General features: G+C 36.2%; 1 protein-coding gene across 1 annotated transcript in view; it reads right to left on the minus strand.

The window, feature by feature from the left end:
• LOC128642663 (CXXC-type zinc finger protein 1) overlaps positions 1–23855 on the minus strand; it is a 231298-nt gene extending 207443 nt beyond the window's left edge. The window contains exons 1-2 of the mRNA XM_053695446.1: positions 23444–23855; positions 4274–4386 (exon numbers count right to left, since the gene is read on the minus strand). Of these exons, the coding sequence (XP_053551421.1) occupies positions 4274–4386; positions 23444–23446 (116 nt within the window). The 5' untranslated portion in view covers positions 23447–23855. The remainder of the gene's footprint in view (positions 1–4273; positions 4387–23443) is intronic.
• Positions 23856–24605: the final 750 nt, after the last annotated feature.

Here is a 24605-nt window from a genome sequence, read left to right on the forward strand (position 1 = left end):
GCGATAAGAGCAAACCAAAAATTAAAAGCAAATTATTTTCTCTACTCTAATAAACCTGACAAATACCTGGCCAACAAAATAAGAGAGAGGATAAAGTCTAGTTCTATTCCAACCCTACAAAAACAAGACGGAACACAGACCTCTAATCCACAAGAGATCTCAGACATATTTGCAACATACTAAGAGACACTGCATGATGGATGAAAAGTCCAGCAGACAACCCACACCAAAACATTATTAGCACAGTTTTTACAGAAAGCGAAACTTAGTGTCATTAGTTCCACAGACAGAGAAAAGCTAAATGCGGACATAGCAAGAGAAGAAATACATAATGTCATTAAAGAGCTTAAATCAGGGAAAGCGGCTGGGCCGGATGGCCTGCCTGGCAAGTACTACAAACTGTTCAAACCAACCCTAATCCCACATCTCGAGAAATTCTGTAATGACATAATGCATGGGGCTGAGATCCCGACAGACATTCTAAGAGCTAAAATAATAGTTATTCCCAAACCGAGGAAAAACCCAACACTATGTCAAAGCTATAGACCTATTTCCCTGATCAATCAGCATATCAAAATTCTTACAAAAATATTGGCCAACAGACTTAAAAAAATACTCCCCACAATTAGTGCTTCCAGATTAGGTGGGATTCATAACATACAGAGAAGCCCCTGACAACATAAGAAGGACATAGCAAGAGAAGAAATACATAATGTCATTAAAGAGCTTAAATCAGGGAAAGCGGCTGGGCCGGATGGCCTGCCTGGCAAGTACTACAAACTGTTCAAACCAACCCTAATCCCACATCTCGAGAAATTCTGTAATGACATAATGCATGGGGCTGAGATCCCGACAGACATTCTAAGAGCTAAAATAATAGTTATTCCCAAACCGAGGAAAAACCCAACACTATGTCAAAGCTATAGACCTATTTCCCTGATCAATCAGCATATCAAAATTCTTACAAAAATATTGGCCAACAGACTTAAAAAAATACTCCCCACAATTAGTGCTTCCAGATTAGGTGGGATTCATAACATACAGAGAAGCCCCTGACAACATAAGAAGGACAATAGCCCTGGGACGCCTTCTCTGCTTCTCTCATTGGATGCAGAGAAGGCATTCAACAGAGTGGACTGGACATATATGACGGACGTTTTATCAGAAATGGGATTTCAGGGACCATTCATACAGGCGATCAAAAGTATCTATTCCACACCAACAGCTATGATAAATGCGGCAGGTTATCAATCCCGATCAATAAATAAACTTAATGGAACTCGACAAGGATGCTCTCTGTCGCCATTGCTGTTCGCTCTCTGTATTGAACTGCTGGCATCCTGCATTAGAGAATCTACAGACATTAAAGGACTAACCTTTATAAAGCCTTACAAGAAATTGCATAAATCTTGGGGTACAAAATTAATCTTGATAAGTGTGAGGCTCTACCCTTATCGATACCCACTCAAACCAAGAAATTAGTCGAGATCAATTTTGATATAACCTGGGCTAAAAATTTCTTAATGTACTTGGGAGTCAAACTATCAGATTCTTATACGAAGCTCTACAATCTGAACTATGTGCCATTATATAAAAATAATAGAAGAGATTTAAAAACCATGGAAAAAGGGAACCTTCTCTTGGTATGGTTGCCTTTCGGCCATAAAAATGAATATCTTACCCAAAATTTTATATTTCTTTAGAGCATTACCTATCAAAGTTCCTCCCCCAGATCTACATAAATTGCAATCAGTTAGACCTTATTTCCTTCTTAAGAGGTGACAGAAAAGCAAGGATTGCATCATACATTCTAGCTCAACACCAGCAACTAGGAGGAGTAGGTTTACCTAATATATTAGATTATTACCAGGCATCCCTCTTTAGCAAACAGACACAAAATATTTTATGGACAAAAATAGAGAAGGATTTAGAAAGAAATAGTAGAACAGATAATATCCTTTGGGGCCAGAAGGGGGAGAGAATCACTAACTTACGCAGATCTCCCATCACAACTAAAAAGATAACACTATGGAACTCACTCACTGGAACCCTAACTCTGATTCCCGTTAAAACATGGGTTAGACCACTCAAACACCTTCTACCCCAAGAGATACATGGACAGATAGATATGCGGTCAAACAAGGGACAGTACAGAGTAGCAGACTTCATGGTAAAGGGACGTATCATAACATTCAACCAACTGCAGGAGAAATTACTACCGCATAAACTACACTGGTTCATCTATCTACAAATTTCCTCTGTTCTCAATCATGTAGAGGCATGAGTAGTGCGGACCTCAGGGAAAACTGCATTAAAACATCATTTAGATGGTACTTAAAGTGAAGGTAAACTTTGGTGAATGAAAGCCCGTTTATTAAAAATTCTATTAAAAACAGGGGCACTTTCATTCATCAAAGTTTACAAATCAGCCATTTTGACTAAAAACTTACCTTTTTTTCTTTTCACAGCCAGAGCAGCTTCCCCCTCCTGGAAATCCTCTCTTCGCGCCTCAGCAATGAGTAATCCAGCTTCCTCCAATCACAGCATGGCCTCAGGCAATAACCACCCTGGGGGGAAGCTGTGATTGGAGGAAGCAGGATTAGTCATTGCTGACGTGTGAAGAGAGGATTTCCAGGAGGGGTAAACTGCTGTAGCTGTGAAAAGAAAAAAAAGGTAAGTTTTTAATCAAAACGGCTGATTTGTAAACTTTGATGACTGAAAGTGCCCCTGTTTTTAATAGTATTTTTTAAAAACGGCTTTTATTCACCAAAGTTTACCCTCACTTTAACGCCCATAAAAAAACCTCACATTTTTCATCTACTAAATAAAAAAATTGCTACAGGGGATGTGGAGAACTGGGCTCATGTGGTGGGAATGCGTTAGGGTGAAAGACATATGGAACCAATTGAATAATTTGCTAAGCACATTTGAATCAGGGACGGCCGCAATTTATTGCCCCCATTATTAAAGGGACACTGTAACCAAAAATAAACTTAGCATAAATCAATTAAAAGATTTGAAAAAATACACTTTTCAAATCACTCTAATTTTCAAATATTTACCGTTTCGCCGCTATTATATTTAATTTTTTAAATATTTTCCAAACCCACTCAGTGGGTACTGTTGCTGGGTGTGCAATCCGGACGGAGAACCGAGGTTGGAATATGGCGGCACCTAGCCGCAATGCGCATGCGCAGACTTGTGGAACGTCATTAAAGACGTCTATGCCTGGATAAAATAGGCTTCAGAAGCAGATGCGTGAGCTCAAGGGCGTAATGCGCATGCGCAAGCCGACAATTGCATATTAATGATATGCAACTAGAAGGCCGCTGATTGGAGGAAGCAATGAACGATTGCACAGCCCATATTAGTGGGTTGTCGTTCATTACGTCATGACGAATAATATAAAAACATTTTTTAATATGATAAAAGGATCGTTTCACATTGAATGTAAGTTAATTTTGTTAGTCTCATATTAAAAAATGTTTTTATATAATCGTTGTACATACAAAAAATCTTTTCACAGTAATCCTTTCAATTTATTAAAATAACAGCTACAAGAACTTGCATAGCAAGACATTGGAAATTGGGGGTTCCTGTCTGGCAGGAAATCATAGACAAAATAAAACATATATATACTATGAAAGGGGAGGTTGTGTGGCTCCAGGATACTTAAGACCAATTTCACAAAATCTAGTTTTACTGGATTATGCATGGAAACCCATGAGTGGGGAAAACATTTTCAGATACATGACTGAATTTTTCTCAAGATTCACAAAGACAAGGAGCTATACACAGCTCGAATAAATATAGTTCAATAATAACACACACCAATTGACTCGAAAGTAGAAGCCAGCTAGACTTGAGAATAGCAAAATTGGGACCACATTCAGTAAATAAATAAGTTATTTAGTTGAATTGTTTAAGTATTTCTTATATTTTAATTATAAAAATGTTCCATACACCTCACAGAGAAAACTTAGGTGAGAATCTGCCTAAAAAAAAAAAAGTTATATCAAGGTCACATTGTTTAGAATGAGTGTATGTTTTGATAATGCTTCTTTATCTGAAGTTCCTGCTGAAATGTTAAAGACGAGTGATATATTATGTAATCATGGAAACCCCAATCCTATCTTTGTTTTGTTTTATTGGAACTAAATAAAAAGAATTTCAACATAATATATATATATCTATCCACACCCAACAGTAGCAGGTGCAAGCATGTGTGTAATCAGACAAATGCTGGTATGGTATAAGATCAAGAGGTTCTTACATCATGAAGCAGTTGATATCTGGCTTGCGGCAGATGCAGTACACAGGGGCATTCTCCCCATTTTCAGCTTCTGCCATGCTGGCAAGTTCAGGGTCAGAAGAAAATTCACTATCCTGTAGACAAAGCACATGACAGAGTAAAATCCGCGATTTATCCAGTGAAATATATACTTAATGGATTTCTACATATTTTCATAGCCTATGGAGGAACAAAATCAATTTGCAGAGTCTTCCAGATTTCCAGTATTTAAAACGAACACCTTGTAATTAAAAGATATTTTGCAGTCTTGCAAAAAATTAACACATTTGGAAAGTGTAAAAATATTCTGAATGTATTAATACTTTGTGTGCTGCATTTGTTTTTTTATGCTCAAACTCCACCCATGCCTTATATGAAAGAGCCAGTCCTGACTTGTTACTGGAGTGGACAAAGCTATCCACTGTCATTTTTATCCCCATTTTTGAAGTTCCTTATCTCTGCTGAGACCAATTACAAATATGTGGCAGGGTAAGATTTGTGATGTCTACAAGGTACATTTTCAATTGCCAGAAGCAGAAAACCCAACAATTTCAGACACAGATTCCAAGAAAAAGGAATAAAACAAATAACATATTGCCAAGTTATTGTACAAATTATAGTTGAACAATTGTTTATCAAGTTAAAGTGACATCAATTGACTTTGTAATTATAATGTTTAAAGGGACACTGAACCCAAATTTTTTCTTTCGTGATTCAGATAGAGCATGCAATTTTAATTAACTTTCTAATTTACTCCTATTATCAAATTTTCTTCGTTCTCGTCCTATCTTTATTTGAAAAAGAAGGCATCTGAGCTATTTTTTGGGTTCAGTACTCAGGACAGCACTTTTTTATTGGTGGATGAATTTATCCACCAATCAGCAAGGATAACCCAGGTTGTTCACCAAAAATTGACCGACATCTAAACTTACATTCTTGCATTTCAAATAAAGATACCAAGAGAATGAAGAAAATTTGATAATAGGAGTAAATTAGAAAGTTGCTTAAAATTCCATGCTCTATCTGAATCACGAAAGAAAAAAATTGGTTTCAGTATCCCTATAAGTTAAAGTGACACTGAACCCAAATTTTGTGATTCAGACAGAGCATACAAATGTTAAACAACTTTCTAATTTACTTCTATTATCATTTTTCTTTCATGTAATTGGCAAGAGTCCATGAGCTAGTGACGTATGGGATATACAATCCTACCATGAGGGGCAAAGTTTCCCAAACCTCAAAATACCTATAAATACACCCCTCACCACACCCACAATTCAGTTTTACAAACTTTGCCTCCTATGGAGGTGGTGAAGTAAGTTTGTGCTAAGATTTCTACGTTGACATCTGCTTCTCAGCATTGTTGAAGCCCGATTCCTCTGAGTACAGCGAATGTCAGAGGGACGTGGATAGTATTACCTATTGAATGCAGTGATTTCCCTAACGGGGGTCTATTTCTTAGGTTCTCTGTTATCGGTCGTAGAGATTCATCTCCTACCTCCCTTTTCTGATCGACGATATACTTTCATATACCATTACCTCTACTGATAACTGTTTCAGTACTGGTTTGGCTATCTGCTATATGTGGATGGGTGTCTTTTTGGCAAGTATGTTTTTATTACTTAAGACACCTCAGCTATGGTTTGGCACTTTATGCATTTATATAAAGTTCTAAATATATGTATTGTACTTATATTTGCCATGAGTCAGGTTCATGTATTTCCTTTTTGCAGACTTTTAGTTTCATATTTGGGGAAAGTTAATATTAAGATATATATTTCTTACCTGGGGTTTAGTCTTTTTTCAATTGACAACTTTGTTTCAAATTGCAGGCTGGCTTAGGCTTGCGGGTGCGGCAAATGCTACACTTTATTGCGTTATTCTTGGCGCGAGAATTTTTTGGCGCGAAAGGCACGTCAACGCAAGTTCGTCATTTCCGGCGTCATAATTTTTTTTTCAGTATTTATTTGCCCCATTGCTTTGGCTCTTGCCTTTTTCTATGTCAGAGGGCTATGCTATTTGCATTTTTTTCCCATTCCTGAAACTGTCATATATAAGGAAATTGACAAATTTTGCTTTATATGTTGTTTTTTATTTTACATTTTGCAAGATGTCTCAATCTGATCCTGCCTCAGAAGTATCTGCTGGAACTTTGCTGCCTGATGTCGGTTCTACTAAAGCTAAGTGCATTATATTTCCGAATGTCATTGTATGTTAAACTTCTTACAAGCAGATATTGTATCCTTCAGTTAATAGTGCATTTCCTGTTGTTGTTCCTTCAACTTTTAAGGTACATGTTAGACCTATGAAATTTTAAGAATTTGTTTATGATTCTATTAGGAAGGCTTTGTCTGCTATTCTGCCTTCTAATTAATATAAAAGTCTTTTAAAACTTCTCATAAGGTTGATGAAATTTCAAATGACCGACAACATAATGAATTATCCTTTTCTGATGAGGATCTATCTGATTCAAAAGATCTTTCCACAGATATTGACACTAACAAATCTACTTATTTATTTAAAATGTAGTATTTTCGTTCTTTGTTAAAGAAGTGTTAATTATTTTGGATATCATGGAAACTAGTCCTTTTGATATTAGAACTAGTAAATTCTGTTTTTAAACCTCCTGTGGTTGCTCCAGAGGTTTTTTTCCGTTCCTGTTGTTATTTCTTTTATGATTTCTTAGGAATGGTATTAGCCGGGTACTTATTTTATTCCTTCTTCAAGGTTTAAAAAAATTCTATCCTTTTACCAGCAATTTCTATAGAGTTTTGGGAAAAGATCCTCAACTTGTTGAGGCTATTTCTACTCTTGCTGAACGTACCTCTATTCCTATGGAAGATAGTACTTAAGTTCTTTTAGATAGGAGACTTGAATCTTATCTAAGGAAAGCTTATTTATATTCAGGTCGTCTCAGGCCTGCATTTTCTTTGGCTGATGTTGCAGCTGCATCAACTTTTTTGTTGGAGATTTAGCGCAACAAGAATTGAATTCTGATTTATCTAGTATAGTTCGCTTTCTGCAACATACTAATCAGTTCTGATGCCATTTTTTGATATCATCAAGATTGATGTTAGATTTATGTCTTTAGCTATTTTTAGCTATAAGAGTTTTGAGGCTTAAATCTTTGAATGCTTATATGACTTTTTAAATCTAGAGTGCTATCTCTTCTTTCCAAGGTAATAAGAGACCTAAGGGTAAATATTAAGCTTCTAAATCGTTTTTCGTTCTTTTTTTCAAATAAGGAACAAAAACCTAATCCTTTTCTATGGAATCTGTTTCCAATTGGAAACCTTCTTTAAATGGAATAAATCCAACCCATTTAAGAAACCAAAAAGCCAGCCCCTAAGTCCGCAGGAAGGTGCTGCTCTCATTCCAGCTCAGCTGGTAGGGGGCAGATTAAGGTTTTTTTCAAGAATGTTTTGGATAATTCGGTCCAAATCAATGGTTTCAGAGTATTGTCTCTCAGGGGTTTCGAATAGGATTCGGAGTAAATCCTCCTGTGAGAAGATTTTTTCTCTCACATATCCCAGCAAATCCAGTTAAAGCTCAGGCTTTCCTGAAGTGTGTTTCAGACCTGGAGTTTCAGGGGTAGTCATGCCAGTTCCTTTTCAGGGACAAGGTCTGGAGTTTTTATTCAAATCTATTCATTGTCTAAAAGAAGGAAATTTCATTCAGATCAATTCTGGATCTGAAAATTTTGAATCGTTATGTAAGAGTACCAATTTTCAAATGGTGACTTTAAGGACTGTTCTGCCTTTTATTCAGCAAGGACATTTTAGGTCCATAATGGATTGCAGGATGTATACCTTCATAATGTAAACACAAAGGAGATGTGCCGACTCAAAAGGATGTATTGCTGGAACAAATAATTTATTGTACAGTCCAACCATCAGTGATAAAAAAACATGGTCACAGTAAAGGATGCCTGACGCGTTTCGTGCATGCGTAGATGCGCTTCTTCGGAGGCTAGTTAGAATCAGGCAGTGACAGCTTTTAAACATCTTATCTACCAATCCTGGAGCAACTTGGGTGTTTAGCCAATGGTTTCTCACTTCCGAGCAGCCAACTAATATTTTCAAAATTCTATACGTATATTAGATAAATGCAAAAATTGTCCGCTGTTCAGGAGTGTCAAACCATAATGCTAAATCTATAACAAACATTAATACATAAACCACTCTGTTGTAATATATCAGAAATGCTAATCTGTATGTTAATAATAATTATTAAGGGCTAAGGTCAAAACATGCTAAACAAATAAATCTAAATAAATAAATCTCTTAATACAAATCTAAGAAACAAAATTAAAAAAATATGAATATTAATAAAACCAAGAAAAAAAGGATTGAAAAAATTAAAAAAATACAAAGTAACAAAAAATACACAAAAGATACAAAAAATACCCCTACTATTATTGGCCACCATGATCAGTTAAAATAGTATTGCTAAGTTATCCTAAGCAGTATATATGTGTCAATGGTATAAAGGGAAAAAATGTCAAAGGATAAGTGCCACTGATCTGTGTTATAATATGAGAGGGGAATAATATGATATCTCCCTAAGGTTATTATATCTGATATAACAACGAAAGGGAATAAAGATAACCAATTATTCATAAAGTGAACAATTATATCTAAATCATATTTGAATCATATAGGGAGATTCAAGATAAATGTATGGGATAAAAATGTTAAAAAGGCTGAAAAAATAAAATAAAAAATAAGGAAATAAATAAAGATTAAGTATAAAACTGAAACTGAAAAGGGAAGACAATGTGATCCAATAAGGGTGTATGATCTACCATATATATTTCATTGCCCTAGAAAAGGAGAGTGTATATATATATATATATATATATATATATATATATATATATATATATAATATTAAATATATATTAGAGGGGGTGGGCAAAGAATTAGGATAGTAATGTAGGTAATGCCCTAAAGAGTCTCCGCTCTTTTTGGTATGGGGATTCCCAGTATATATGAGAAATATGTGTATAGTCTGTAGGTCTGTATCTGTACATCAACATATGTGAAGTATCTATACAAACAGATCTACATCTAATCTTCTGTTGATACCATGAGGGTATCGTGTATTCAATTTGATTATCCAAAACACCTCTCTTTTAAGTAGTCTGGCTGTTCTGTCGCCCCCTCTCACATTCTTTATAATTTTCTCAATTCCAATGAAGGAGAAATATGTAGTGCCTACCCCATGTTGGCGAAAATGTTTTGCCACTGGGGTTCTAGGCTCTTTTTCAGTCAAAGATAACAAGTGCTCCCTAATGCGGTCTTTTAAAGGGCGCATTGTGATACCAGTGTATTGCTGGAAACAATATTGGCATGTGATAAGATAAATCACATGTTGAGAAGTACAGTCGATTCTCTGTCTGATTGTATAAGTCTCATTAGTGTTAGTTGAAGTAAATGTATATGTTTTTTCTGTAAAGTCACAACTTTTACAGGGTCTATGGCCACATTTGAAGGAACCTGGGTTTAAACTTAAAGGGACACTGTACCCAAATTTTTTCTTTTGTAATTCAGAAAGAGCATGCAATTTTAAGCAACTTTCTATTTTACTCCTATTATCAATTTTTCTTCGTTCTCTTGCTATCATTATTTGAAAAAGAAGGCATCTAAGCTTTTTTTTTGGTTTCAGTACTCTGGACAGCACTTTTTTATTGGTGGATGGATTTATCCACCAATCAGCAAGGACAACCTAGGTTGTTCACCAAAAATGGTCCGGTATCTAAACTTACATTCTTGCATTTCAAATAAAGATACCAAGAGAATGAAGAAAAATCGATAATAGGAGTAAATTAGAAAGTTGCTTAAAATGTCATGCTCAATCTGAATCACAAAAGAAAATTTTTGGGTACAGTGTCCCTTTAACCAGTTATTTTTCATTTGTGGTTTTTCTGAAAAAATCTTATTGGTTATGTCATTGAGCGATGGTGCTTTTTTAGCAACAAATGTTATCCCTTTGGAAACTATTTGTTTCAATGTGTCATCACTTCTTAGTATTGTAAGGTTATTCTTGATAACATTACAAATTTTATAATATTGGTTGCTGAACTGGGTGGAAAAAACAATGTTTTCCTTATTGGGACCTCTATCTCTCTTATTAAATAGAGTATTTCTCTGTAATATTTCCACTTCTTTATTGATGTTATGAAGTTTAAATCTATTATAGCCCCTTTTTATGAGTCTATCAGTTAGGTCTCTAGCTTCTAATCTGTATGTTTCTAGATTAGAGCAATTCCTGCGGAGCCTCAGGTACTGGCCTTTAGGTATGCCCTTCTTCAGGTGTGGGACGGAGACTCTTTAGAGCATTAACTAAATTACTATCCTAATTCTTTGCCCACCCCCTCTAATATATATATATATATATATATATATATATATATATATATATATATATATATATATATATATATATATATATATTTTCTCCTTTTCTAGGGCAATGAAATATATATGGTAGATCATACACCCTTATTGGATCACATTGTCTTCCCTTTTCAGTTTCAGTTTTATACTTAATCTTTATTTCCTTATTTTTTATTTTATTTTTTTCAGCCTTTTTAACATCATTTTTATCCCATACATTTATCTTGATTCTCCCTATATGATTCAAATATGATTTAGATATAATTGTTCACTTTGTGAATAATTGGTTATCTTTATTCCCTTTCGTTGTTATATCAGATATAATAACCTTAGGGAGATACAGAGGAAATCATATTATTCCCCTCTCATATTATAACACAGATCAGTGGCACTTATCCTTTGACATTTTTTCCCTTTATACCATTGACACATATATACTGCTTAGGATAACTTAGCAGTATTTTTTGTATCTTTTGTGTATTTTTTGTTATTTTGTATTTTTTAATTTTTTCAATCCTTTTTTCTTGGTTTTATTAATATTCATATATTTTTTTAATTTTGTTTCTTAGATTTGTATAAGAGATTTATTTAGATTTATTTGTTTGGCATGTTTTGACCTTAGCCCTTAAATAATTATTATTAACATACAGATTAGCATTTCTGATTGTTATATTGTTGCGCCGCAACTATGAGCTCCGACATGATAAACAAATATAAAGACTCTTGCCTGTGTAAAAGAGAGATTACCTTGTAAAGCTGTGCACATATTTACTTTGAGTTGTTTGTATATTTCTCATATATTACAACAGAGTGGTTTATGTATTAATGTTTGTTATAGATTTAGCCTTATGGTTTGACACTCCTGAACAGCAGACAATTTTTGCATTTATCTAATATACGTATAGAATTTTGAAAATATTAGTTGGCTGCTCGGAAGTGAGAAACCATTGGCTAAACACCCAAGTTGCTCCAGGATTGGTAGATAAGATGTTTAAAAGCTGTCACTGCCTGATTCTAACTAGCCTCCGAAGAAGCGCATTTACGCATGCGCGAAATGCGCCAGGCGTCCTTTACTGTAACCATGTTATTTTACCACTGATGGTTGGACTGTACAATAAATTATTTATTCCAGCAATACATCCTTTTGAGTCAGCGCATCTCCTTTGTGTTTACATTGTCTCATAGCGGTTGGGCATACCGCTTTTTGCAACGCTGCTCTATTGCTACTATCACTTGGACTTCCGGGCTTGTTTTCCGTCCCCCCAACGCTACACCACCTGAGTGAGCCTTGCTACGTCACGGGTGACGCACAGAGGAAACGTCTCTACGACTGCCGGATCTCTTTTTCGTACGCCAAGAAGGACACACAATCTGCAACCCCCCCGGAAGGGTCTCATCGCCAGTCCGAGGTGAAGTTCAGCAGTGCGCCCAGGCACCCCACCAGATCAGTGGAGGGTACGAGATAACCGACGACATACTACTACAGTGACTTTACATTGTCTTGGTCACCCGTGTCAACTAGGCTGAAGCGGTGTTTACTGACATTTTGGGAACCTGTTTGGGACTTTTTGCTTGGAATTGCCCATAGTGAATTATTGGAACAGTTGTGACAGCCTGGTCCCCTCTGACACGGACTGTATTGGGACTATATTAATATCCCCCTTAGACTTGGTTTTCTACATATACGTTCAGAACACCTAGGGGATTCATCTTCTGAAAACTTTTTGCCGTTTTGATAATTTTGTCGATTGTTATTCCCAGTGTTCAGATATATGCAATAATAGGACAGAATTGCTGGATATATTATATTATCATATCATTACATTGTTCATTTTATTGTACTACTATTTCCTTATACTTCAGTGCAAGCCTGATTTAACAGATTTCTTATAAAAATGGCTACTATACTTCCCACAGGGGTGATAAATGAACATAATGAAAGCAAATAATGGCATCTGCACTTAAGAGGACACAGTGAAGTTTTAGAATCCATTAGGGAAGATAACCTTGATACTGTATTTTCTAGCCTAGAAAAATTGAGATATAAAGAAACTAACCTATGGTGGGACATTGAGTTTTTAGACCTTTATATCTCTGAGAACAAAGTCCCTAGAGGACTTCGTATGAAAAAATATCCCTCTTTTGCCCTAGATAACCCTGCATTTATGGAGGAGTGGAATACCAACTTAACAAATTGCTCCATTATATGCTTGAAACAGCTCCTTAGACATAAGAGGGAAGAGAGGGATAATATACTAGTGGAGATTAACAAGACTTTTGACATGTTAAAAGCATTTGAGTCAACACAAAAATATACTGATTATAAATTACAACTTGACAGCACCATTGACCAATTAGATGCCACATTGTCAGACAGAAAAGTACAGAAATACAATAGGGATAAAAAAGATTATTATCTTGATATAGTATATTCCTGGCAAAAATCTAGGCCACAGGGTAGAAGAGGATCCCAGAAGAAAATAAAGACAGTGGTGGTAAAAATAAATCACAACAGAATAAGAACCAAACACCTAGAAAAGTTACCTTCTCAAGTATTGAAACTGACAATTTAGAAGGAGAAACAACAGAAACAACCACTGAAGAGCTAGACATAGCACCTACAACCTCTAGCAATACAACTACAGAAAGACAAAATCTGAAAACTTTGGTTAAACAACCTCAGCAAACTAGCACCCCTAAGAAGGGTGAACATACATATAGATACCCCAGCAGGGTTAGGAAAAACATGAAGAAGTAGCAACAGTAAATCTCTCTGACTATACAATATCACCACACCACGTTAATCTATTAAATAAAGGTTTGAGTTTTGCACCTACAACCAATTTTGATTTATTTGGCACTCTTTTAGACACTAATAAATTTGTTAGGAAAATAGTACTTAGAAAACACTTTGTTAACACAGAGACACCCCCAATGCCCCCCACTAACACAGATACACTGACGAGTAATATAGGACTTATTTTCTGATCTCACAGATCTTACCACTCTCATTTCACTTCAGCAACAAACTATTCGTTCAACTGGACATATGTTTGGGACCCCTCAGACTTACCCATTCAAGGATAAATCACATTTCTATCCTGTGCACGCACGTGATCACTTAATAGATCTCTTTCAGAGATCAGTAGAAAAAGAATTAACAGATCTTAATGAATCTGTATATTCCTCCACACATCGTAAAGCCAGAGATAACTTGAGCCATAAAGAGAGAATAGCTCTCAAGGAACTAAAAGATAATCCCAATATAGCCATAACCAAAGCGGACAAGGGGGGGGGGGGCTATTGTCCTCCTCAATACCTCTGACTATTTGGAAGAAATTAACAATCAACTAACAGATAATGATCAATATATGAAATTGACTTTTAACCCTACTATATCTTTCAGTAACCAATTAAAAAGTCACCTTGATACAGCTAAGGAAAATGGTTATATGCCAGAAGAACTCACATATTTCTTATTAGTAGAAGCCCCTACTATACCAAGCTTCAGAATAGCACCTAAAATTCATAAAAGTCTCACAAAACCACTGGGGAGGCCTATTGTGGCCTGCCAGGGCTCCCTATGTGAGAGACTGGGAGGCTGGCTGGACCACATACAACAACCCATAGTACAATCATTACCAGGTTATATTAAAGATAGTGGCCACTTAATTCAACAACTAAGGAATGTCAAATGGAAGAGTGAGTACATTTGGGTCACTATAGACGTAGCTGCTCTCTATTCGAGCATCCCTCATACAACAGGACTTACAGCCCTAAATGAAATGCTGCTAAGAAATACAGATTTAGAAACTGATTTCATTACTTTTGTTGTAGAAACTGCAGAATAGTTTTTATTAAAACACAATTATTTTGTGCATGAGGGCCATAACTATTTACAAAAACGTGGCACGGCCATGGGCGCTAAATTCGCCCCGGCCTATGCCAATATCTATATGGGCAATATGGAATTAAGTTTAATTTTTACAAATGACTTCCTATTTAAGAATAATATCATATTATATGGACGTTTTATTGACGACCTTATAATAATATGGGATACAACACATAATGAGCATACCATTAAACAATTCATGACCTATATCAACAATAATAAATTCAATCTAACTTTTACCCATAAAAGTGATGCCCATTCTATTGAATATTTGGATCTTAAACTTAATATAGACCTTTCTAACTTAGACATTATGACGTCTACATATAGGAAACCTACTTCCAAAAATACCATCCTGAGAGCTGACTCATGTCATGTCCCACACCTGAAGAAGGGCATACCTAAAAGCCAGTACCTGAGGCTCCGCAGGAATTGCTCTAATCTAGAAACATACAGATTAGAAGCTAGAGACCTAACTGATAGACTCATAAAAAGGGGCTATAATAGATTTAAACTTCATAACATCAATAAAGAAGTGGAAATATTACAGAGAAATACTCTATTTAATAAGAGAGATAGAGGTCCCAATAAGGAAAACATTGTTTTTTCCACCCAGTTCAGCAACCAATATTATAAAATTTGTAATGTTATCAAGAATAACCTTACAATACTAAGAAGTGATGACACATTGAAACAAATAGTTTCCAAAGGGATAACATTTGTTGCTAAAAAAGCACCATCACTCAATGACATAACCAATAAGAATTTTTCAGAAAAACCACAAATGAAAAATAACTGGTTAAGTTTAAACCCAGGTTCCTTCAAATGTGGCCATAGACCTTGTAAAAGTTGTGACTTTACAGAAAAAACACATACATTTACTTCAACTAACACTAATGAGACTCGTATAAGTCTCATTAGTGTTAGTTGAAGTAAATGTATGTGTTTTTTCTGTAAAGTCACAACTTTTAAGGGCCGCGTTGTGATACCAGTGTATTGCTGGAAACAATATTGGCATGTGATAAGATAAATCACATGTTGAGAAGTACAGTCAATTCTCTGTCTGATTGTATAATCAGACAGAGAATTGACTGTACTTCTCAACATGTGATTTATCTTATCACATGCCAATATTGTTTCCAGCAATACACTGGTATCATAACGCGCCCCTTAAAAGACCGCATTAGGGAGCACTTTTTAGCTTTGACTGAAAAAGAGCCTAGAGCCCCAGTGGCAAAACATTTTCGCCAACATGGGGTAGGCACTACACATTTCTCCTTCACTGGAATTGAGAAAATTATAAAGAATGCGAGAGGGGGCGACAGAACAGCCAGACTACTTAAAAGAGAGGTGTTCTGGATAATCAAATTGAATACAAGATACCCTCATGGTATCAATAGAAGATTAGATGTAGATCTGTTTGAATAGATACTTCACATATGTTGATGTACAGATACAGACCTACAGACTATACACATATTTCTCAAATATACTGGGAATCCCCATACCAAAAAGAGCGGAGACTCTTTAGGGCATTACCTACATTACTATTCTAATTCTTTGCCCACCCCCTCTAATTATATATATATATATATATATATATATATATATATATATATATATATATATATATATATATATACACACACACACACCTCCACACACACACACACACTCTCCTTTTCTAGGGCAATGAAATATATATGGTAGATCATACACCGTTATTGGATCACATTGTCTTCCCTTTTCAGTTTCAGTTTTATACTTAATCTTTATTTATTTCCTTATTTTTTATTTTATTTTTTCAGCCTTTTTAACATCATTTTTATCCCATACATTTATCTTTATTCTCCCTATATGATTCAAATATGATTTAGATATAATTGTTCACTTTGTGAATAATTGGTTATCTTTATTCCCTTTCGTTGTTATATCAGATATAATAACCTTAGGGAGATAGAGGAAATCATATTATTCCCCTCTCATATTATAACACAGATCAGTGGCACTTATCCTTTGACATTTTTTCCCTTTATACCATTGACACATATATACTGCTTAGGATAACTTAGCAATACTATTTTAACTGATCATGGTGGCCAATAAAAGTGGGGGTATTTTTTGTATCTTTTGTGTATTTTTTGTTATTTTGTATTTTTTAATTTTTTCAATCCTTTTTTTCTTGGTTTTATTAATATTCATATTTTTTTAATTTTGTTTCTTAGATTTGTATTAAGAGATTTATTTATTTAGATTTATTTGTTTGGCATGTTTTGACCTTAGCCCTTAATAATTATTATTAACATACAGATTAGCATTTCTGATTGTTATATTGTTGCACCCCAACTATGAGCTCTGACATGCTAAACAAATATAAAGACTCTTGCCTGTGTAAAACAGAGATTACCTTGTAAAGCTGTGCACATATATACTTTATTGAGTTGTTTGTATATTTCTCTTATATATTACAACAGAGTGGGTTATGTATTAATGTTTGTTATAGATTTAGCATTATGGTTTGACACTCCTGAACAGCGGACAATTTTTGCATTTATCTAATATACGTATAGAATTTTGAATATATTAGTTGGCTGCTCGGAAGTGAGAAACCATTGGCTAAACACCCAAGTTGCTCCAGGATTGGTAGATAAGATGTTTAAAAGCTGTCACTGCCTGATTCTAACTAGCCTCCGAAGAAGCGCATCTACGCATGCGCGAAACGCGTCAGGCGACCTTTACTGTGACCATGTTATTTTACCACTGATGGTTGGACTGTACAATAAATTATTTGTTCCAGCAATACATCCATTTGAGTCAGTGCATCTCCTTTGTGTTTACATTGTCTCATAGCGTTTGGGCATACCGCTTTTTGCAACGCTGCTCTATTGCTACTATCACTTGGACTTCCGGGCTTGTTTTCCATCCCCCCCAACGCTACACTACCTGAGTGAGCCTTGCTACGTCACGGGTGACGCACAGAGGAAACGTCTCTGCCGGATCTCTTTTTCGTACGCCAAGAAGGACACACAAGCTGCAACCCCCCCGGAAGGGTCTCATCGCCAGTTCGAGGTGAAGTTCAGCAGTGCGCCCAGGCACCCCACCAGATCAGTGGAGGGTAAGAGATAACCGACGACATACTACTACAGTGATTTTACATTGTCTTGGTCACCCGTGTCAACTAGGCTGAAGCGGTGTTTACTGACATTTTGGGAACCTGTTTGGGACTTTTTGCTTGGAATCGCCCATAGTGAATTATCGGAACAGTTGTGACAGCTTGGTCCCCTCTGACACGGACTGTATTGGGACTATATTAATATCCCGCTTAGACTTGGTTTTCTAGATATACGTTGAGAACACCTAGGGGATTCATCTTCTGAACACTTTTTGCTGTTTTGATAATTTTGTATACCTTCATATTCCGATTTATTCAGATCATTATCAGTTCCTGAGATTCTCTTTTCTAGACAAGCATTACCAATTTGTTGCTTTTCCATTTCTGGATTAGCAACCGCTCAAAGAATCTTTTAAAGGTTTTTGGTGCCCTGCTTTATGGAAACTAGAGAGCAGGGTATTGCGGTGCTTCCTTATTTGGACGATATTTTGGTACTAGCTCAGTCCATCCGTTCTGCAGAATCTCACACTAATCAACTAGTGTTGTTTCTTCGGAAACATGGTTGGAGGATCAATTTACCAAAAAGTTTATTGATTCCTCAGACAAGGGTCACCTTTTTAGGTTTCCAGATAGATTCAGTGTCCATGATTCTGTCTCTAACAGACAAGAGACGTTTGAAAGTGGTTGCAGCCTGTCGGCACCTTCAGTCTCAGTCATTCCCTTTAGTGGTTATGTGCATGGAAAATGTAGGTCTCATGACTGCAGCATTGGACGCATTTCCCTTTGCCCGTTCTCACATGAGACCTCTCCAGCTTTGTTTGCTGAATCCATGGTGCAGGGATTATTCTAAGATATCACAATTAATATCCTTAAATCCCAATGTTTGACACTCTGACGTGGTGGTAAATCACCAGCGTTTAGTTCAAGGGGCTTCTTTGTTCGGCTAACCTGGACTATGTTCTCTACAGATACAAGTCTTTCAGGTTGGGGAGCTGTTTGGGGATCTCTGACAGCACAAGGGGTTTTGGAAATCTCAAGAGGCGAGATTACCAATCAATATTTTAGATCTCCTTGCTATTCTCAGAGCTCTTCATTTTTGGCCTTTGTTGAAGAGAGAACTGTTCATTTATCTTCAAACAGACAATATCACATTCAGTGGCATTTGTCAATCAGCAGGGTGGGACTCACAGTCAACAAGCTATGAAGAAGTATCTTGGATACTTGCTTGGGAGGAATCCAGCTCCTGTCTAATTTCTGTGGTTCATATCCCAGGTATAGACATTGGGAGGCGGACTATCTCAGCCGTCAGACTTTACATCCTGCGGAGTGGTTCCTCCATCCAGATGTGTTTTCTCAGATTGTTCAAGTTATGGGGTCTTCCACAGATAGATCTGATGGCTTCTCATCTAAACAAGAGACTTCCCAGATGCCTGTCCAGGTTCAGGGATTTTCAGGCGGAAGCAGTGGATGCGCTGACACTTCCTTGGTGTTACCAACCTGCTTATATTTTCCCGCCTCTAGTTCTTCTTCCAAGAGTGATTTCCAGAATCATCATGGAACAATCGTTTGTGTTATTGGTGGCTCCAGCATGGCCCCACAGGTTTTGGTATGCGGATCTTGTTCAGATATTCAGTTGCCAACCTTGGCCACTTCCGTTAAGGCCGGACCTACTGTTTCAAGGTCCGTTTTTCCATCAGGATCTCAAGTCATTAAATTTGAAGGTATGGAAAATGAACGCTTAGTGCTAAGTCATAGAGGTTTTTCTGACTCAGTGATTAATACTATGTTACAAGCTCGTAAATCTGTTTTTAGAAAGATTTATTATCGAGTTTGGAAGACCTACATTTTATGGTATTCTTCTCATAAATTTTCTTGGCATTCTTTTAGAGTTGCAAGAATTTTACAGTTTCGTCAGGATGGTTTGGATAAGGTTTTGTCTGCAGTTCCTTGAAGGAACAAATCTCTGCTCTGTTTTATTCACAGAAAGATTGCTAAACTTTCTGATATTCACTGTTTTGTACAGGCTTTAGTTTGTGTTTAAGCCTGTCATTAAATCAATCTCTCCTCCTTGGAATCTTAATTTGGTTTTGAAGGCTTTACAGGATCCTCCATATTGAGCCTATGCATTGTTTGGACATTTAACTACTTTCTTGGAAAGTATTGTTCCTTTTGGCAATCTCTTCTGCTAGAAGAGTTTCTGAGCTATCTGCTCTTTCTTGTGAATCTCCTTTTCTGATTTTTCATCAGGTTAAGGTGGTTTTGCGGACTTCATTTCATTTTTTCCTAAGGTTGTGAATTCTAACAACATTAGTAGAGAAATTGTTGTTCCTTCCTTGTGTCCTAATCCTAAGATCTTTACATTCTTTGGATGTGGTGAGAGCTTTAAAATATTATATTGAAGCTACTAAGATTTCAGGAAGACTTCTAGTCTATTTGTTATATTTTCTGGTCCTAGGAAAGGTCAGAAAAACTTCTGCTATTTCCGTGGTTTGTTGATTAAAGCTTTTGATTCTTCAAGCTTATTGGAGTCGGGTTAGGCCCCGCTTCAGAGAATTACAGCTCATTCTACTAGCTCAGTCGCCACTTTGTGGGCTTTTAAGAATGAAGCTTCAGTTGATCAAATTTGGTCCTCTTTACATACATTTACTAAATTCTACCGTTTTGATGTATTTGCTTCTTCAGAAGCAATTTTTTGTAGAAAAGTTCTTCAGGCAGCTGTTTCAGTTTGATTCTTCTGCTGATGTTTTAAGTTTTTCTTTTCTTTATGAGAATAACTTATATTTTGGGTTGTGGGTTATTTTTTTCAGCATATGGCTGTTGTTTATTTTGATCCCTCCCTCTCTAGTGACTATTGAGTGGAGTTCCACATCTTGGGTATTTGATATCCCATACGTCACTAGCTCATGGACTCTTGCCAATTACATGAAAGAAAACATAATTTATGTAAGAATTTACAAGATAAATGCATTTCTTTCATATTGGCAAGAGTCCATGAGGCCCACCCTTTTTATTGTGGTTATGATTTTTTTGTATAAAGCACAATTATTTCCAGATTCCTCAGTTGATGCTTTCTACTCCTTTCTTTATCACCCCACTACTTGGCTATTCGTTAAACTGAATTGTGGGTGTGGTGAGGGGTGTATTTATAGGCATTTTGAGGTTTGGGAAACTTTGCCCCTCCTGGTAGGATTGTATATCCCATACGTCACTAGCTCATGGACTCTTGCCAATATGAAAGAAATGAATTTATCTTGTAAATTCTTACATATATGTTTTTCTTCGTTCTCTTGCTATCGTTGTTTGAAAAAGAAGGCATCTAAGCTAAGATGCCAGACCATTTTTGGTTCAGACGATAGACAGCACATGTTTATTGGTGGGTGAATGTATCCACCAATCAGCAAGAACAACCCAGGTTGTTCACCAAAAATGGGCCGGCATCTAAACTTACATTCTTGCTTTTCAAATAAAGATACCAAGAGAATGAAGAAAAATTGATAATATGAGTAAATTAGAAAGTTACTTAAAATTGCATGCTCTGTCTGAATCACAAAAATAAAAAATGTGGGTTCAGTGTCCCTTTAAGGTTTGCTTATATAAAATGATACATTGTCTAAAATGAATTCACCAGCACTGCAAGTGGAAAAAAAAATGCCAAAATGATCATGGACATTAAAACATTTACAAGTCCCTATAATGAGTGATTTGGTGCCCCAAACTTACAGTCAAATCTCTCAGCAGGATGCAGTTCACTTAAAGGGACACTGTACCCAAATGTTTTCTTTTGTAATACAGAAAGAGCATGCAATTTTAAGCAACTTTCTAATTTACTCCTATTATCAATTTTTCTTCGTTCTCTTGCTATCATTATTTGAAAAAGAAGGCATCTAAGCTTTTTTTGGTTTCAGTACTCTGGACAGCACTTTTTTATTGGTGGATGAATTTATCCACCAATCAGCAAGGACAACCCAGGTTGTTCACCAAAAATGGGCCGGCATCTAAACTTACATTCTTGCATTTCAAATAAAGATACCAAGAGAATGAAGAAAATTTGATAATAGAAGTAAATTAGAAAGTTGCTTAAAATTTCATGCTCAATCTGAATCACAAAAGAAAAATTTTGGGTACAGTGTCCCTTTAAGTTTTTCACTTAAAAGGGACAATCAACACCAAATTGTTATTGTTTAAAAATAAAGAACGCCTTTACTACCTATTCTGCAGCTTTGCACAGCCAACATTGTTATATAACATTTAAATCTCTAAATGTCTGCCTGTTTCTGAGCCACTACAGCCTCTTATCACATGCTTTTTTATTAGCTTTTCACAACAAGAGACTGATTTTATATATATATATATATATATATATATATATATATATATATATATATATATATATATACACACATACACACACAAACATAAACACACTTACAAGCTCTGAGCTAAGATTAAAAGCAAAAATTGAAGATTTAATCTTAGCTGAGAGTTTGTAAGTGAGTGTTGGACTTTCTCTTGTGCGCTGTATTAATTTGTTTTGTAATTTTCCCTATGGGCCTTGCACCCAGACCTGTCTGGGGTTAACTGTCTGTGGCTCTGGGGATAGTGCAGCTTCCTGATAGTGCTATTGTGCACCCAGGGCTGTGCATGTTGCAGGGTCATGGGATGTGTACCCGGTCCGGTCTGAGAGTGCAGTCCCCTTTCATGTTTTTTATATGTCTAGGGTGATTACATAAGCCTGTGCACCCTTCACTTGTTCCCAGTTTGTTGGATTGAGAGCTTGCATTGTGTGGCTGTTTAGGGACTCCGGTTTTGGAAGAGATCTTAACGTGGTACCTGGGCTTATCCCATTTGACCAGATGCGGTAACTAACTCTTCCATTTTTGCTTTTAATCTTAGCTGAGAGCTTGTAAGTGAGTGCTGGACTTTCTCTGTGTGCTGTGTGTTGAGAAGTTGTGTCTGACACTGCACTAATTGGCTAAAATGCAAGTCAAAAGATTATAAATAGCCATGTGATCAGGGGGCTGTCAAAAGAGGCTTAGATACAAGGTAATCACAAAGTTAAAAAGTATATTAAAAAAACCATGTTGGCTGTGCAAAACTGGGGAATGGGTAGGAGATTATCTTTTTAAACAATAACAATTTTGGAGTTGACTGTCCTTTTAATGATTACACACCTCACAGGACTCAAGACAGGAGTTCAGTAAATACAGTATACTTTCAACCTTGGTCAAAGATGGACATTCTAGTACAAAAATAATATGCTCTAACAAATCTGAGCATGCAATTTCTAATTAGGAATGTCCTTATAAAAACACGATTGGCAGGATTAATTTAATAAAATGCTCTAGCAAATTACATTATTTTATAGTTACTTTTATGTTTCTTTAATTTTATGGATGGATACTATGGTTACTGCTTCAATTACAACATACAAAGGACAAGTGATATACAGAGAGCTAAATTACTTTTAACATGAGATTTTGTTTTAGTATAAAGGAGCTATCTGCCCTACATGGCCCTTTGTTGTTTTGTTTCCAGGGGGGTTAAGGTAACTGGGCTTCAGGCAAGAGGAGGTCAAAAACAGAATAAGCAAAGCTCTCGGGTTACAGGAGGTCTATGGCGCCTAAAGTATATGACACTACGATTGATCTTCAGTGGACCGGTAGTGCAGGCCTCACTAATACCCTAACTGCAAATCACAGTGCGCCTTTTATCCCAAACATTTTATAACATTATTTTATTATTATTACCATTTCTCTGCCGTTTCCTTTCCCAGACACCGCCTCCAAAACATAACAACAAAGAAGACTTCCGATTCCAGGTTAAAAGTCCGGAAGGGGAAATTCACGTGACGCCATTAAAATACGTGAATACTTGGGATAGCTTGTGATTGGATATTCTTGATCAGACAAATACGCGCGTGGTGTTAGAGGTGTTGCTGCTGGGCTATGGAAAGAGAATTCCGTCTAATTGATGAATGTCCTCCTGACTGAGCGTTTAATCCTTTTGTGACTATGTTACCAGATCAGCGTGCACAAGCACAAACCAACTCAGTTAATTAGACTGTGCTGTTTCTGGATGTGACGGTAGTACGGTACCACAGAAGCCCCTCGCTGCTGGGCATTATATATACTAGTTTACACATTGCCTTAAGCATTATATAGAGCAGTGGCAGAAAAAAAAATTCTAGGCCTCCCAGCGAGGAAGATTTATGGGGCCCCGGCGGGTGCGTACAACAGAGGTTGCTCCTGACTACATGTCTAACATTTCAGACTGATAGCAATTGGTACTACAGCACAGGGACACTGTCAGCCAAATAGTTTTAAGTGGCCATACTGTGGATACACCAAAGTTTTTTTTTTTTTTTTTGGGGGGGGGGGGGGTTCTAAGAGCTCTTGGTGAAATTAATCACATTAAGAATAAATTATTTTTTCTTATGCAAATAAGTTTGTTACAGATGGTCTGTTATTTTAAGAGGAAAAAACAAACAATGTATGACGATAAGGAAGTTGGTGTCTTATTCAAGCTGTTTTTTATTCACATTTTTTGTCAGACTGCTTTAAATTGACTTTTAAAATAAAAATATGCCTTTATTTAAATAACATGATTCATATAATATAGTTACACAGAGGTGAATTCCTTTTATACAACAATTGTATATACAATATACACCACCTGAAACACATACATTAGCATCAATACAAATATTACAATTTTGAAATGGTAACTGATATTTACAAAGGGTAAATGACCATTGGGCCACTGATTTTTCTATAAAGTAAGTGTAGATTAGATCCGCCTCCGTGACATGGAATTGTTTTTAGCCCGGCCCAATGGTGTTTTGGGCACAGAAATTGGCATAGGTACTGTAATTCCCATTGTTGAATAAGTAATTAATATTTTTAAAAGGGT

The sequence above is a fragment of the Bombina bombina genome, chromosome 12 (genome assembly GCF_027579735.1).
Source record: "Bombina bombina isolate aBomBom1 chromosome 12, aBomBom1.pri, whole genome shotgun sequence".
NCBI lineage: Eukaryota > Metazoa > Chordata > Amphibia > Anura > Bombinatoridae > Bombina > Bombina bombina.